The sequence below is a fragment of the Tenrec ecaudatus genome, chromosome 1 (genome assembly GCF_050624435.1).
Source record: "Tenrec ecaudatus isolate mTenEca1 chromosome 1, mTenEca1.hap1, whole genome shotgun sequence".
Classification (NCBI taxonomy): Eukaryota; Metazoa; Chordata; class Mammalia; order Afrosoricida; family Tenrecidae; genus Tenrec; species Tenrec ecaudatus.
Window position 1 is genome coordinate 183,487,405 of NC_134530.1, and position 17,159 is coordinate 183,504,563.

Below are 17,159 nucleotides of genomic sequence, written 5' to 3' on the forward strand. Positions count from 1 at the left end.
CCCAGAGTGATTTGTCAGACATGATTTTGCTGGTAATTGAATAGAGGACTAATTCTAAAGCCAGAGGCATAACCAGTGTTCAGGTGGTGTCTAACTGGACCATTTATAGACAAACACCTCCAGACAGCCCATTTATGCCGTATGCCGTTCTTCTGTCTTGACAAAATGCTCTGAATCAAAAGCAATGCTCATTTAATCTCTCAGGGGAATAAACCTCCCAAGCCAAGCTAAAAGCTCCATCTGATGGTAATTAGCACAGAAGGCAAGAACATTAAACCAAGAGTCTTCAGTTGTTCATCCATTCAAGGAAGATTTATTGTACCTAATATGTGACAGGCATTGTGCTAAACACAATGAAAAAATATAAGGATACTTGAGCTTCAATTGCGGCTCGCAAGGAGCTGTGACCTTCACATAAGAATAGCGGCCATGAATCAGATGTCTATTAAGTGCTTGGCATTGTTCCTTGTTGTTATTGCTAGTTGCCTTTATACTGATTATGATTAGTAGTGATCTCATGTATGCAGAATAGAACTATTCCAGCGTTTCTGAGGCTGAGATCTTTCAAAAAGAGGTTTCCAGGCCTGTCTTCCTAGGGCCCTCTAGGTAGGTCCTAGCAGCCAGTCTTTCAGTGAGTAGTTGAAGGGTTAACCATTTGTGCCACCTACAGACTCTTTACGTTGCTCATAGATCATCTGTAATCCTTAAACAGTAGATCAGGGTACGTATTTTGGGTGCCATTCTATGGATGGGGAACCTGAGGCTTAGAAATGCTATACTCAAGTTAAAGAAAAGCAAACTCAAGATTGAAAAGCAAGCCTGACCCTTTCTGTCCGCTGTATCTCAGTATCATAAGCAAAGTTAGCTACTGTGGACAGTTTCCAGCAGAGTTGGATATTAAAATGGACTACAGAAGAAAAGATTGGTGATCTACTTCAGAAAATTAACCACAGCCCGATGGCTCACAGTGGAGCATTATGGGAGATAGTGCTGGAGTATGACCCCTTTAGGTTGGAAGGCACTCAAATTACACAGTGGCTGATTACAAACAAAAAAAAAAAAGGGCAAGAGGGAACCAATGATTATCAACGATGGCGCAGAACTGGGTAATGTTTTACTCTGTTGTACGTGGAATCACTCAACTATAACGAATACCACCACCACCACCAATTCTCCCCCTCCCCAGCATTAAGTGCTGACCCAAGTTCTGCATTCGCTGCACATAGTACGCTGACATCAGGAATATGCAAGTCTATGACAGAATCTCTACAATCTTCCTCTGGTGAATATCAATTGATTGATTTAGACGTTTTTGAGGTCCGTAGTCTTATATTTTATGCTCTGTTGGCTATAATAGGTATTCTTAGTGTAGTATAGAACTTGTTATATTCCTCAGATTCAACTAATACATTGATACTCATTATATATATTATATATTATATTATATTATATTATAACTTATCTATATGCCAGGCCCATCCAACTTCCACATATGTTGTTTCACAATTTCCATTTTGCAAATCGTACAGCTAAAGATGCAGTTAATGGCTTAAGATCACCCACTGTGCAAGTATAAGCCTAAGATTCAAAATCTAGCTCTCTCTGTCTTGCAGAGTTTCAAATATATGTCTATATTTGCAATATACTTTTAAGGCAATAGCCAAGCCCCATATATATTCTGCCACACCAGATGTGCATGCTATTTTTTCTATGGCGAGGACTACTTTCGTTTAAAATACTTTGTCTTTATATTCCTCTCGTTCGGATCCCACGGTTGCTTGAGGGATATTTCACGTCCATGCAACCTCTGCTTTTTCACCCCTGTGGGGCACATCATTGTTGGGCTGCTGGTTCCAGACTTCGCCCATCCCTCTTTCCAAATGCCATTGCTCATTATGCTATAGCTTTTCAAGTTTTTGTGGAAAATCTCTCCTCTGTGCCATTGACCAGGAGGGAAAATCTCCCAAGCATCTTTAAAAAATATAAATCAATGCCTTTATCATCATCCTAAAAAAGTTTCATTTTATTTTTTCATTTGCTTAACTTGCAGGAGTCCTCCCATCAATAACGTGCAGACATTGCCATGTGAAAAATAATGGAGTCGGTTTGCTTCAAACCTTTGCCACAATGAAGACAAGGTTTTCCTCTTCTGGAGCCCCGGAAGTCATCAAATGAGCATGTTGAGATTCATAAAACTTAATATTCATGATAAAGCATAATAGCGGCCATGCACTCATCGGGTTAAGACCACTCATCGTGATTTTTATACCTGCCTTGCTGTGATGCATTTTATAACAAATGAGATTTTTCTTCATTTCTTGCATGAGTGTAAATGAGGAAAGAGCAGGGTCACCCATCGCTGCCTGTAGAAACTGATAAGCCTTTTAGATTGCTGTCTCAAGGGGAATCAGAGCAGAGTATCATACTGAGGCAAGTCAGTGTACATGGCGGTCGAGTCCATTGAGCTCATTGTTCAGTCTGCCACCTGGAGTCACCTCACCCAAGTGAAAAACAGCTCTCATCTGAGCACATTTAGTTCAACGCAGGTTGGTTTGATTATAAAAGAAATTTGTGATTCCTTTATTGAAAAGGTGTTCTTTGCTCTACTTCTAAATCATCACCCAAGGTTCTAAATATCCTCCCTTCTCCCTTAACCAGAGTATACAATTCACCATGCTTTGCCCTTCATTTATGATCCTGAAACTTCCTTTTCTTCTCCTTGTTTGGCAGAACCTAATTGTCTTTCTGGAAGTAGACCTACCACATCTTCCTCCCCCAGGGTGAGTGGTGGGTTCTAACTGCCCGGCTACACTTAGCAGGCAGGTACTTGCAGGTGCTTAACTACCGCTCTGCCAGGAGTCCTTGAAGGTTCTTCAGAACCAATTTATATAATGCTTTCTTTAAAAAAGGCATTCATATGTGTGGTATTGTCTTGCTCTACTCTGCATTAAGAAAGTCTTTTATACACACCTGTTACACAGAGACAGAAACTGTAAAAACAACCATTTAGAGAAAAAACAAATTATTAAGTAGCATTTGATTGATCATTTTATGGAGAATATGAACATCAAGTATAATTTTAAAGGTAATTACTCAGGTTTTCAGGGTTTAATTGGTCCAGATTGAAAAATTTTATATATATATATATATATATTTTAAAGAATTGCAATATGCATGGCTGGTCGCTGAAAGGTTGAAAATTCAAGTCCACTTGGAGTAAGAAAGCACAAATGATTTGCTTCCAAATAATTAGCCATTGGAAACCCTGTTGAGTACAATTCTACTTGGACACATATGGGACTCTTAAGAGTTGGAGCCAATTCAATTACAACAGGATATATACTGACTACCCATGTGATAAAGACATAGATTTGTGAGTTGTTTAGTATTTGCTACTTTGTGTATTAATCACAAGAACACTAACTTTGTTTATTCATCTCAGGAATACAAATGAGTTCAAAGGCAGCTGAATGAAAGTAGTGATAGCTCTATCTATCAGGACTAAACCGGCTCCAAGACCCTTCAACTTTGATTGATGAGTCAGCAGTATATGACTCACATGGGTTCACTGTGTTCCTGTCTCTGTGTGTATTCGTGTGTGAGGTGTTTTTGTGTATACATAGAATAAAAAGTAATTTTATGGTGTTGCTATTGGCCGATTAATGCCTGTTAGTGACCAATAAAGCAGATTCTATCTGCATGATTGTACTAGAATCATTGAGAGCCATTAGGTTTGTTGGTACCATCTTTAATACCACTTCAACTCAAAGTGACCCTATGTACAGCACAATGAGATGTTGCCAGGTCCTGTGCCATCCTTATGACCACTGTCGTAACTGATGCCATTGTTGTAGCCGCTGTGTCAGCTCATCTTAAAAAAAAAATAGTTTTACTGACATATAACTCACATACCACGCGCTTCAACAGGTCATACCATGGAGAGGTGCACAGTCATCTCTACAATCAGTTTCAGAACACTTTCTTCTGTCCTGCTCCCGCCACTCTCCACTCCCATGCCCTCCTGGTTCCCACCCCACAGCCCCAATAAGCCACTGATCTAGTTAGTATCTCTATTGATCCATCCATCCTGGATTTCATATACTGGAACACATACAATAAAACCAGCAAAAAAAGAAAACAAAAAACCAACAGCAATAATAAAATAAACCAGAGATGAACCATAAGAGAAAAGAAAGCAGGAAATATAAACAACCCACCAAATCTAAAATGGGTCAAGAGGGAAATCAAATGATAAGGTACAACATTTTAACCTAACTCAGATCAAACCAAAACCTGAGGCCATTGAGTCAATGCTGACTCTTAGTGACATTCTGTGGGCTTCTGAGACTATAACTGTTTATCAGAATAGAAAGCCTAGTCTTTCTCCCAAGGAGCTGCTGGTGGTTTTGAACTACCCACCTTGAGGATTACAGCCCAATGCATAACCGATATACTACATCCGTGATAACTGAGCTTACAATGAACAATGTTTGCTAGAAAGGTTATTCACTCCCCTCTACTGTGGTCAGAGTGTAGTCACCAGATGCTTAAACCATGTAGGGACCCTGCAAATGGATTTTGGACTTCAGGTGGTGTGGGGGTTATTTATTGGGCTGTGATCCCCATGCTTGGCAATTCAAAACCAAGACTGGGCTTTCTACTCCAGTAAACAGTTCCAGTCTCAGAAATGCGCAGGGGATGATATGCGTCAGCATTGATTCAATGGCAATGAGATTGTCATTCATAGTCATTTGCAAGTCAGGTGTTCACAATTTTAGCTCTGGTATAATTTCTTCCTTTCGATTTGGATTTTATTATTTATAATCCTTGTATCACACAAGCTCGTGTGCTTCTTCCATGTGGACTTAGTTGCTGCCTCATTTAGATGATTGCTTGTTTGAAGACAAGCATCTAAGAACCCAGGCACTATTCTTTCTGAGAGCTGGCACCATCTGCCTTCTTTACCACACTTTGCTTTGGAACCCATAGCTCTTCAAGGAGGCGAGCATCTAGAAAGGCTAGGTCAAAAGAACTAATTGCTCTTACGTTGGGACTCGCATAAATTGTGAGTCCCCGATCCAGTCACATATCTGTGGTTGACATAGATCTCTGGTTCCCTTTAGCGGCCTCCTTATTTCTATATGGTGGATAACAGTGGCAGCACATCTTGTTGAAGTCTTCATCTTTTGTCACTGACTCCACTTTGCCAAGCATGATGTCCTTCTCCGAGGACTGGACACTCCTGATAACATGGCCAAAGTACATGATAAAGCCCAGCATTCCTTGCTTCAAAGGAGCCTCTCATTGTCCTTTTCCCAAGACAGATTTGTTTATTTTTCTGGTGGTCTAGCCTGTAGTCATGATATTTTATTAAAATAATAATTCAAAGGCATCAGTTCTTCATTGGTCTTCTTTATTCATGACCAGATTTCACATGCATAGGAGGCATTAAGTCCATCAGAAAATGTAGGTGTTTGAGTTGCTAGGTGATATATTTTACTCTTGCCCTACTTTTCTGTAGGGGTTTGGGTGGCATCGTGGGTTGCCCATTGGGCCACAAGGTCAGCAGTTTAAATACACCAGCTGTTCTCCAAGAGAAAGTTGAGGTAGTCTGTTCCTGTGAAGGTTGAGTCTCAGACACCTACAGGGCAGTTCTGCTCCTTTGGAGCCACTTTGAGTCAGAATTGACTTCATGACAATGAGTTTGGGTTTTGACTTTTCTGTCTCTGAAAGTGAATGTAAGTACTAATGCACTAACCACTTCTTGAGAGAAATACTCACGTCAGGGTTTCTGTATTTCTCTAACTGTCCTTCAGCACAGTGCTTGCATTTGTTTGCTCACTTGTCCCCATCGATCATCCCATTGTAAGATCAGGAAAGGCAGGTAAACGTTAGTCTTATTCATCCATTTTATCTCTTGGCTCAATGTCTGCCATGTGTTAAATGCTCACCAAGTAGTTATGATGAAAGTTAGACACCATCCAATATGTTTTATATATGACAATAGGCATGAAGCACTTTGTAAATTGTCATTACTCTATAAAAATACTATAATTATTATAATTAGCATTAAAACTGTCAAATGGGGATACAAATGAGAAAATTACTCTAGTATAATGTAATGGGCAACCTGCCAGTTTTGATCATTATCTAGCTTGGGGGGAGGGGGTTCTTATAGATTTCCCCATGAATGCGTGCAACATGTACCGATGCTGTGAGCCAGGGGGGCATCTCAACAGGCTCCATGCTACAAGGAGAACCTGTCCCCCCAAACAGACCCACATGGCAGGGACAGATAACTTTGGACACACCACCGAAATGACTTCACTACGAAAATGCCCCAGGGTTGTAAGAGTAACAAAGATTCAAGTGCAAAATAAAACAGGAGTCTAACTATAGGAAAAGGAGGATTTCCCCACCCCCCTGCATTTAAAAAAATCCTTTTATAGGAAGATTTTTTTTCCCTTCCTCATGATAGGTCCATAACGATTCCATTTTTTTTTCTATACCAATCAGCATCCGTCTGCAAGATCCAGACCTGGTGCATGGAAATTTCAGCCTCAAGTCAAATATTATTTCAAAGTTAATGACAAAATCTATTTTTGCAGTGGTCTTGTTTAAAATATTTCCTCTTAATACTCTTGAAATGTTGTAATTGGAAGCAGTTATTTGAGATGCCAGTGCATACTTCTTTAATTATGTCCCGTGCCATCTGTTCCCAATGAAAGGGCAGGATCTGTTTGCAGTTACCAACCTTATGAAAAACAGGCCTGTCCCGAAATAGATTGGAACTAAAACCAGAAAGCATTGCTTTCAGAGGCATCCTTTCAAGCCAATTAACTTTAATCATTATAGAAATGTTTATTTCCCATCTTAGTCTCTCTTCACATGTAAATTCCTTCAGGGGAAAAGATCTCTTTTTGTGACTGTTTGAATAGTCCTAGTTTGGATTAATCAGAACCTGCTGGTCTGTTTATGTTCCAATTGTGAACGCTGGCAGTTTTCTTGATGAGGGAGGCACACGGTCCCCAGGGAGAAGAGATCTGGAAAGGCAGCAAGTACACTCCTACTGGCAAGCACAAGTTCACCTAACCTCCCGGCCCCTCCTGGCTCCAGCGCTGCCTTCCAGGGTGTGGGCTTGATGGGTCGGAAACCAGAGTTCCTAAACTGTGTCGGTATGCAAACGCTCTCCTCAGAACCTGTGTGCCCACTCGTTACGTTCATCAAATCACCGGGGAGCCTTGCTGACGCGGAGACTGCAGCGTCTGTCTTTGGGGCTGCCATGTTGCTGTTCGTTGCCATTGAGTTTGCTGCAACTCAGCGTGGCCCCATGCATCTTAGAACACAATGAGGGTTGGTATGCTCAAGTCCATTGTTGTGGCTATTGTGAGGGTTGTGTGCTGCCCACCCTCAGTCAGGAGCTCATGGTCCAATACGACACCACACAGTATTACATTGTCTCTGTAGTGTTTTAATTGACTAGTATTTGGAACTAGATTGCTACTCCTTTTTTTCTAGTCAGTTTTTGTCTCGAAGCGCCTCTGAAATCTATTCATCCCAGATGACCGTGCTGGTGTTTGAATACAGCATCAAAGCGGCATGTGCAATGCAGCACAACAAAGTGACAGAGAGGTTGTGGTCATTCTACCTAAGGGAATCTTACTTCCAAATGACTTCTGTTATCGAGAGGTATTTGCTACCCACAAGTTAAAGGTGTGTGTCTGTGTGATGAATTGTTGGTGATTATGATTGAGCAACTTCATTCTTTTTTTTATTGCTCTAGAATGTAAGTTCCCCAAGGGAAGGGATGTTTGGGTGTTTTGTCCACTGTTAAATTCCAAACATCTAGAATGATGTCTGGTACAAATATATCTTCAGTGAATATTTGTTGAGTGTATTTATTCTTCTAGGGCTGGGGCATGCATTAGCATAAACTACACAGAATCTCTGCTGTTTCGGAGCTTCATTCAATAGGATCAGTTTCTTGTAGATGAAATAAACATGAGTGGTTTTTGGGGGGTATGGAAGGGGAGGCTGAAGGGGGCAGAATGGGGAGCTAATAATAATGAGCACAAGAATAAATAAAATGTTCTACAGATAGGAACTGGAAACACGGGGAATCCAGGACAGATGATCCCTGCAGGACCAGTGCTGAGAGTGGTGATGCCAGGAGGGTGGAGGGAAGGTGGGGTGGAAAGTGGGAATCAATTACAAGGATCTACACATAAGCTCCTCCCTGGGGGATGGACAACAGAAAAGTGGATGAAGGGAGACATCGGACAGTGTAAGATATGACAAAATAATAATAATTTATAAATGGGCAAGAGTTCATGAAAGAAGGGACAAGGGGAGGGAAGGGAAAATGAGGAGCTGATACCAAGAGCTCAAGTAGAAAGAAAATATTTTGACAATGATGAGGACAACAAATGTACAAATGTGCTTGACACAATGGATCGATGTATGGATTGTGGTAAGAGTTGTATGAGCCCCCAATAAAATGATTTTTTAAATGTTCTAAAACTGATTGTGGGGATGATGTACAACTATTCTTAATGTTATTGAATGATTGACTCATATCCTGTGTGAATTAGATGCCAATGAAACTTGTGGTAAAATGGCCTAAAGACAAGACATATTGACTGGAAGCTTCTCAAGGACCACGCTTTTCCATCTCTGTTTCTCACAAAGTTCTGATGAAAAGTGTCTGGTGCAGAATTAGTGTTTAATGAATATTGGATAATTTAATTCAACAAGCAGATGTATCTTGGCCACCACTGACAAAGCATTTAATAAGTTCCATTCACTGTGATGAATGTTTTACACACATAAGCACTTTGAATCCACAAAGGCAACAAATGCAACCCTCTTAAAGTGAATGTGAAATGTCTCCCATGTTGAGAGAATGTGAAGCTGATGTTTGGAAAAGTGTTTGCTTGGGTAGATCAGTTAGTAAATGCCAATACAAGATAAGATACTTAAGGTTGTCTTACTTTAATTTAACATTGATACTTATAACTGCTTTCTGTTTTCTTCTACACACCGATTAAAGCGTCCTTCTAGAAGATTTGTCTCCAACATACCAAAGAGTAGGGATCTCACGGTCAGGCTTAGCAACCTAAAATCTCACCGTCATCATTGGGGAACAGCGGTCCTCTTTCTCATCTCTCTTTTGAAGCTACTGAAGCTTCAACTTGGCAGAGCTTCCTAACAACTATCTTTATCCTTCAACTTTGGGAACCTGAAGTCCGAGAACCCATGACTTTGGATCTCTTGGGTTCCATCCAGGAAGTAAATACTCCTGGTTTCCTAAAATCAGCAGGATAAATAATATACTTCTTTCTCTCAGAGTTGAAATGTTATCCTGTCAGGTTGGATGGACTTGGCAGTCATGAATTAAAGAAAACCACCCATTTGTCCCAGGCTCTCTTTCTTTCATGATTTAAATAGAGTGTAACAAAATCCTTTAAGCCTTTGTAATTTAGACCCATCTCCAACTTTCCAGACATCCATCAGGAATTTCTACGGGACTGTCAAGTTAGATGCAGTACAGGGTGACCCAACAAAGAGATGATGGAAATTTGGGAAAGAAAACCAAGACAGACTAATGATGTAGTGACTGCATATCTGAAAACACTCACCCAAACGAGTGGCTTCTGAAACTGTGTGGTCAGTGAGGTAGCTGGCCTTCATGTGCTGGAGCCTGGCCTTGACTCACAAACTAGGTCTGGACCAGACTACTGCGTTAGGAGCAAACCAGAAACATGAATTCTGCCATAGAGTGGTACGACCCATTTGTCAACTGTTCATTTATCATCTAGTAATATCAATCACCACTTCTTAGTCTTCATCCACAGTGTACTGTTACCCTGAGCAGCAAATGAAATGTATTTATACCTGGAGAAGGTTCCATGGAAACACTTTCCCCCCCCCCAAAAGAAACAAACACAGATATGAATTGATGATAAGAGTTCCTTCAAGGAAATGAGAAATATAAATATGGTCAAAATTTAATGACGTAAAGTAACAATAATAATAATAACAACAATAGCATTTTTTAGTATCTACCATTTTCCAGCACCATGCTAGAAGCTTTATAGTATACTTACAAGAATACTTTGAGATAAATGTTCTTATCCCTACTGTACAGATTATAAAATTGAAGCTCTGAGAGACTAATATTTTTAGTTTTCAGAGTTAGTAAATTAGTTAGAAGTACAATTTAAACTCACCTTTTGATGCCAAGATCTCTGCTCTTTTTATAGGAATTTAGGCTGTCTTCAGAAATATATTGACGGAGACGGTAGCTCTGAGAATTCTATTCTCTGTAGGAAGTACGTTGAGAAAACAAAAAGGCTAAAGAACAAATGTCTGGGCCTCTACTCAAGTACTCCTTCAACACAAGAACACTTTATTCTAGTAATCCGGAATTCTGAGATGCTCACCTTCCCAACACGATCCCTGAAGAGAAAGATGCTGCATAAGCAAATGTGGTGAAGAAAGCTGATGGTACCAGGCTATCAAAAGATATAGCATCTGGGGTCTTAAAGGCTGGAAGATAAACAAGCAGACCTCTCACTGAGAAACAACGAAGTCCACATGGAAGAAGTACACCAGCCTGTGTGATCATGAGGTGTCCATGGGATGAGGTATCAGGCATCAAAGACTCAGACAAAAAAATCATAATGTGAATGAGGGGGACTTTGGAATGGAAGCCCAAAGCCAATCTGTAGGCAATTGGACATTCCCTTACAGAAGGGTTCTAGGGATAAGACGGGCCAGTCAGAGTACTGTATAGCACTGATGAAACATACAGCTTTCCTCTGGTTCTGTAATCCTTACCGTGCCCCCCACCACCCGACCCCGACTATCTTGACCTTAATTCTACCTTACAAGTCTGGCTAGACCAGAGCATGTACATGGGTACAGATAAGAGCTGGAACACAAACAATCAGGGCAGATAAACTCCTTGGGACCAAGATTGAGTGTAGACATACCAGGAGAGTAAGGGGAAGGTGGAGGAAGGAAGGGGGAGCCAATCACAATAACCTACCTATAACCCCCTCCCAGGGGGATGGACAACAGAAGAGGGCATAAAGGGAGACATCGGACAGTGCAAGACATGAAAAAATAATAATTCATAAGTTATCAAGGGGTCAAAATGGAGGGAGGGAGGGAGGAAGAGAGAGGGAAAAAATGAGGAGCTGATACCAAGGGCTCAAGTAGAAAGAAAATGCTTTGAAAATGATGATGGCAACATATGTACAAATGTGCTTGACACAATGGATGGATTGATGGATTGTGATAAGAATTATATGAACTCCCAATAAAATGATTTATAATAAAATTTTAAAAAGAATAAATCTCATTGATTTAAGAAATCAGAAAATAAAAAATACTGGAAGGTTGCAGGGAGACTGGAACCCTTGCCCCCTGTCTAGTGGGAGTGGAATGGTACAACCACTGTGATATTTAGGGATTATGTTAACTACACACTCTTAGGTAAGGGTAGGATCTAGCTCAACCTATCAATTGTGCTACAATTTAATGACACCTGCTGATGTCATACGATTTTTTTTTTTATAAGACAGAGAATGAGCAGAGTAGAATCCTCTTTGATCTTTTGCCTTTTTCCATAACTGGATCTCATTTCTGGTTCTTCGATCTCATTGTGTTGCCTTCAGGTTCCAGGACCATCTGTAGATTATTGACAGTGGATTCATTCATCTGACTTTGAAACTCTGCATCCACAAGTCTATGACCTTTGCTGTCTCTCTTTTATCATCCTGCTATTGCTCAGCAGATTTTATGAGTTGGGAGAAGCCTTACTTGAACCAGCCTAGACTAACTGGATAAGCCATTTCGTGATAGAAATCTCCTTCCATATATAAATACATACAACGATCACTGATTTTGCTTCTTTAGGGAACTCAACCTAGCACAACCACTGGGGAAAATAGCATGGCAATTTTTCAAAAACTAGGACTAGAAATACCTTAAAAGCTAGTATTCCCACTTCTAGATGTATCCTACAGACCCAGGAGGATGTCAGTCACAAAAGAAAAAAAATGCATGATTACACTTGTAGAAGACAAGAAGTCTTTTATATACATAGGTAGATATATAGGCATTAAGTGCCATCCAGTGAGTTCTGAATCAAAGTGACCCCACGCGCGACAGAGTGAAATACTGTCCAACACCATCCTCACAAGGGCTCTTCTGTTTGAGCCCATTGCTGCAGCCCCTGTTATTCTTTTTTGCTGCCCCTAGGCTTTGCCAAGCACGATGTTCTTATTCAGGGACTCATCTCTCCCGAGAACATGTCCACAGTATGTGAGAAAAAAATCTCACCTTCCTTGCCTTTAAGGAGCATTATTCCAAGACATGTCTGGTGGTTGTTGTTTGGGGTAGTCTATGGTACTTTCAACATTCTTTGCCTGCTCCAGATGCATGGATTCTTCTTCGTTCTCCCTTATTTGTTGTCCAACTTTCACATGCATTAAAGGACAAATGAAAATACCATGGCTTGAGTCAGGCACACCTAGTGCTCAAAGTAGCAACCTTACTTTTCCATACTCTAAAGAGAGTTTGTGCAGCAGATTTATCCAATGCAGCACTTTTGATTGATTATGGATCCAAACAAGACTAAATCCTTGAAACTTCAATCTTTTCCCTATGGGTCCAGTGGTGAGGAGGTGGGTTTCATTTGCATTGTGTTATAATCCAGGCTGAAGGCTGCAGTCATTGATCTTCATCAAGTGCCTCACATCCTTCCTCATTTGCAGAAAGCAAGGCTGTGTCGTTTACATACTGAAGATATATAGATAGAGGCCAAACTCATGAATGGGGATGATCTACTTGAGATGAATGGGGAGAGGAGTAGGGTGTAATCTCAAGATAGTTGACGCTAGTTAGTTGAGAAGATGGGGGAAATGGCATTAAATATGCTGAAGTGCACAAAGCTTGATCAAGATAAATGAAGTCATTTCAGAAAAGAAACTAATGGAAAAGAATGCGAGAATATGCTTGTTAAGAGTGGCAAATGTAATTTGGAACAACACAAACAACTGAAAATATGGATTTGATTGCATGAATTTATATATAGTGATATAAGTATGAATATATGCGTATATATGGATGCATAGATAGAAGTATCTGTAGATATATGTACAAACAGATATGTGTATGCATGCATGTATAGTCATATATATAATACACCACATAGGGGACAGATGTATGGATGTATCAGACATTTCTTTATTCTTTATTCAATGATCTACTTTCACATACATATGAGCAATTGAAAATGCAAGGGCTTGGGCCAGGCACAACTTAGTCCTCTAAGTGATATCTTGGTTTTCAATCAATGCATTCGAATTGTGGAGCTGGAGAAGAATATCGAAAGTAGCGTGGACTGCTAAAAGGACAGACTGATCTGTCTTGGAAGAAGTACAGTCAGAGCGCTCTTTAGAGGCAAGGAGAGTGAGACTTTGTCTTAAATATTTTGGACACATTTCAGGAGAGATTAGCACAGCACCTAGAGAAGGGCATCATGCTTGGAAAATTGTAGGAGCAGTGAAAAAGAGGCAGGTCCCCGAGGAGATGGACAGAAACCATAGCTGCATCAGTGGGCTCAAGCATAGGAACAATTGGGAGAATGCTGCAGGACTCAACCATACTTTGTTCTCTTGTGCCATGGGTCAGATACAACAGTCTAGATTACAACTCAATGGCCCTTTGGGTCCTAACTGACTCGACGGTACCTAACAACAACAAAATCTTAGGCATAATTGAAGACTTGACAAGATCAAGTTTCAGGGATTGAAGACTTAGGACCATAGTTTTTTGGTGGAACTCAGTTAATTGGTATAATATCAACATCAAGTATATGTTCTATATCCTAGAGTGCTAATAAATGTCTAGGGTTTATAAGCTTACAAGTACCATCTGAGATAGAACTATGACAGCTAATGCAATCCTCGAAGAATGAGTTGGGAGAGGCAGGCACATAATTTAGGACCAATATCAGCCCCAAATATCTCAAACACAAATAACTTTCCAAATATTACAAAGAGATAGAAAAGGCCTACAGTCCCTCTATGGCTGGAAAAAACAGTGTTGTAGGCAGATGATCAAATTGGATTGCAGAGTATTGTATTTTTATGTTTGATTGACAGCAAAAGAAGTGTCTTCCTGTTATTTTTGGCAAAGTAAAACACTCAAAATGTGTTTCATTTTGACTTCTATTATTTTTAAACCATGTTAATGCTGTATTTTCCAGCATTAAGTCATCTTCTCTGTTGCTTTGGACAAAGAGTAATTTTCCATAATGTATCCTAGGACTTTTATGAGCGAAACTAAACCCAACGCATTGCCATTGACTCAATTCCAGCTCAGAGAGCCCCTACATGATAGAGTATAACTGCCCCTGTGAGTTTCCAAGATTTTAAATCAGAGATGCTGGATTATATGAAGAAGAATGTAGCATCAGAATTGGAAGAAGGCTTATTAACAATCTGTGATAAGCAGGTGACACAACCTTGGTTGCTGAAAGTAAGGAACATTTGAAGCACTTGCTTATGAAGATAAAAAATTTCAGCCTTCACTATGGATGATAACACAATGTAAAGAAGACCAAAATCCTCACAACTGGAGCAATAGGTAACATAATGATAAATGGAGAAAAGATTTAAATTGTTAGGGATTTTGTCTTGTCTGGATTCACAAGCAATGCTCATGGAAGCAGTAGTCAAAAGATCAAAAGATGAGCTGCATTGGGTAAATCTGCTGCACAAGACCTCTTTAGAGTGTTAAAAAACAGGAGACTTTGAAGTTACTTTTAAGTGGTGCACCTGGCCGAAACCAGGGCGTTTTCAATAGTCTTATACACAGGTGAAAGTTGGACATTTAATAAGGATGATTGAAGGAGAATCACCACATTTGAATTGTGATGCTGGAGAATACGGAAAATACCAGGGACTACTTAAAGGACAAACTTAAAGGACAAACTTAAAGGACAAACGGATCTGTCTTGGAAGAAGTAAAACCAGAATGTTTCTTTGAGACAAGGATGGTAGGATAGGACTTTACCTCATGTACTTTGGACATGTCAGGAGAGGCTAGTTCCTGGAGAAAGATATTACACTTGGTCAAGTAGCTTGGCAGAGAAAAAGAGGACAGTCCTCAGCAAGATGGATTCACACAGTGGCTGCAACAATGCGCTCAAGTCTAGGAGCAAATGTGAGGCTGGCACAGGGCTGGCCAGTGTTTCGTTCTGTTGTGCAGAGTGTAGCTATGAGTTGTAATGGCTCAATGATACCTAATAATAATCATAAACACATATTTACAGGAGCAGAATGCCTCATTTTTCTCCCTCAGAGTGGTTGAACTGTTGACCTTGTGGCTAGCAGACCAACATATAACCTTCTACATGACTGGGGCTCTTTTTATGAACTAGATTAACTTTAAATTATTGTTGGGCATTTATGACTTCCAAATTTAGTGATTCTTATTATTAGATATTTCTTCCTGATTTGGTTTCCCTTTCCTAATTTCTAAAAATTTGGTTCTTATTTACTGAATTTGGTTCTTATTATCTGTCTATACTAGGCTGCAGTCCTAACACAAACCATATATATTGTATTGAGAAAGGCATTTATGCATTTCCTTCCATTATTATTGCGCTGTGAGAGAGGGGACTGGCGTATATAAGAAAGAGGGATGTGCTTATAACCATGCAATCAGAGTTCCCCGAACTGAAAACCTTCACAGGGGGGGGGGGGGAAGCCTTATCTCTCTCCTTCAGAGCAGTTTGTGGATTTGAAATACTGACCTTGTGGTTAGCAGCCCAACACGTAATCCACAGCACCAGTTTGTCTGACTGGGATCGAATGCATGTTGCTCTGATGCTGGAAACAAGGCAACTACTGTTTCTAATGTCAGGAAGGTCATCATGGTGGACAGACTTCTGCAGAGCTTCCAGCAAATGTTTTGAGAATGATGAGGGTAACGAATGTACAAATGTGCTTCATGCAATTGATGTATGTGTGGATTGTGATAAGAGTTGGATGAGCCCCTAATAAAATGATTAAAACGAAAAAGGTGAGCCCTTCCGGTTGGAAGTCATTCCAAATACGAGGAAAGAGCTGCCTCCTAAAAGGGAAGCTGACCCTAACGAGAGGGAAGGAAGCTTGGGAGACTTTCATCTGTTGACACGTGCGACTCCCAATAAGCATGAACAGCTTCCTCTATCCCTGAATACTCAGAATATGAGCTCTATAAAATATTCATCAGAAAATGTGAACGTCACTAAAAAATGAAATGGAACACACAAATGTTGATATTACAGGTGTTTGTGAGCTAAAATGGACTAAATTTGGCCATTTTAAATTGACAATATTTCTACTATGCTGAGAAGGACAAATTAAAAAGGAATGACATCCCATTCAATGCTGAAAAAACAACTTTAAGATCTATCTGGAAGTACAAGGCTGACAGGGATTGTGTATGATTCATATTCCTACACACTTATGTGGAAGATAAATTTATATGACTATAATTTAAGTTTATGAATCACCAATTAGTATCACAGAAGAAGAAATTAAAGATATTACCAACTTATTTGGTCTGATATTGATCAGACATACAATCAAGATGCATTAGTAATTGCTGGTGTTTGGGGTGCAAAGGTTGGAAGTAATGAAGGATTAGTCACAGAAAAACATTACTTTCATGATTAAAGGGACATTGGAAATCACAAGATAGAATTTTTTAAAAGCAATAACTTCTTCATTACAAATACCTTTTTTCCCCATCAGTGAATATATCATTGGACCTCCCTAGATGAAATGCACAGGTATCAAAGTGACTACATATGTGGGAAAAGATGACTAACAATTTCAATATCATTAAGCTGAAAAAAAAAACCATGGGCAGACTGTAAACCAGACTATAAATTGATCATATGCAAGTTGAAGATGAAGCTGAGTAAAATAGAAAGAGGGAAACAAAATGCCCTACTACAATCTTGACTTAATCTGAAGTTAGAGACGATCGCAAGAATAGATTTGACTCATTAAAAACTCATAGCCATTGTGGAATGACATCAAGAACATCCTACATGAAGAAAGCAAATGGTCATTTAAAAGAAAGATAAGACCAAA

General features: G+C 39.8%; 1 protein-coding gene across 1 annotated transcript in view; it reads left to right on the forward strand.

Annotated features, from left to right (window-relative positions):
- Positions 1–2,444: 2,444 nt before the first annotated feature.
- The window catches only part of MROH9 (maestro heat like repeat family member 9), a 151,423-nt gene continuing 136,708 nt past the window's right edge, over positions 2,445–17,159 (forward strand). The window contains exon 1 of the mRNA XM_075541049.1: positions 2,445–2,546. Within this exon, the coding sequence (XP_075397164.1) occupies positions 2,445–2,546 (102 nt within the window). The remainder of the gene's footprint in view (positions 2,547–17,159) is intronic.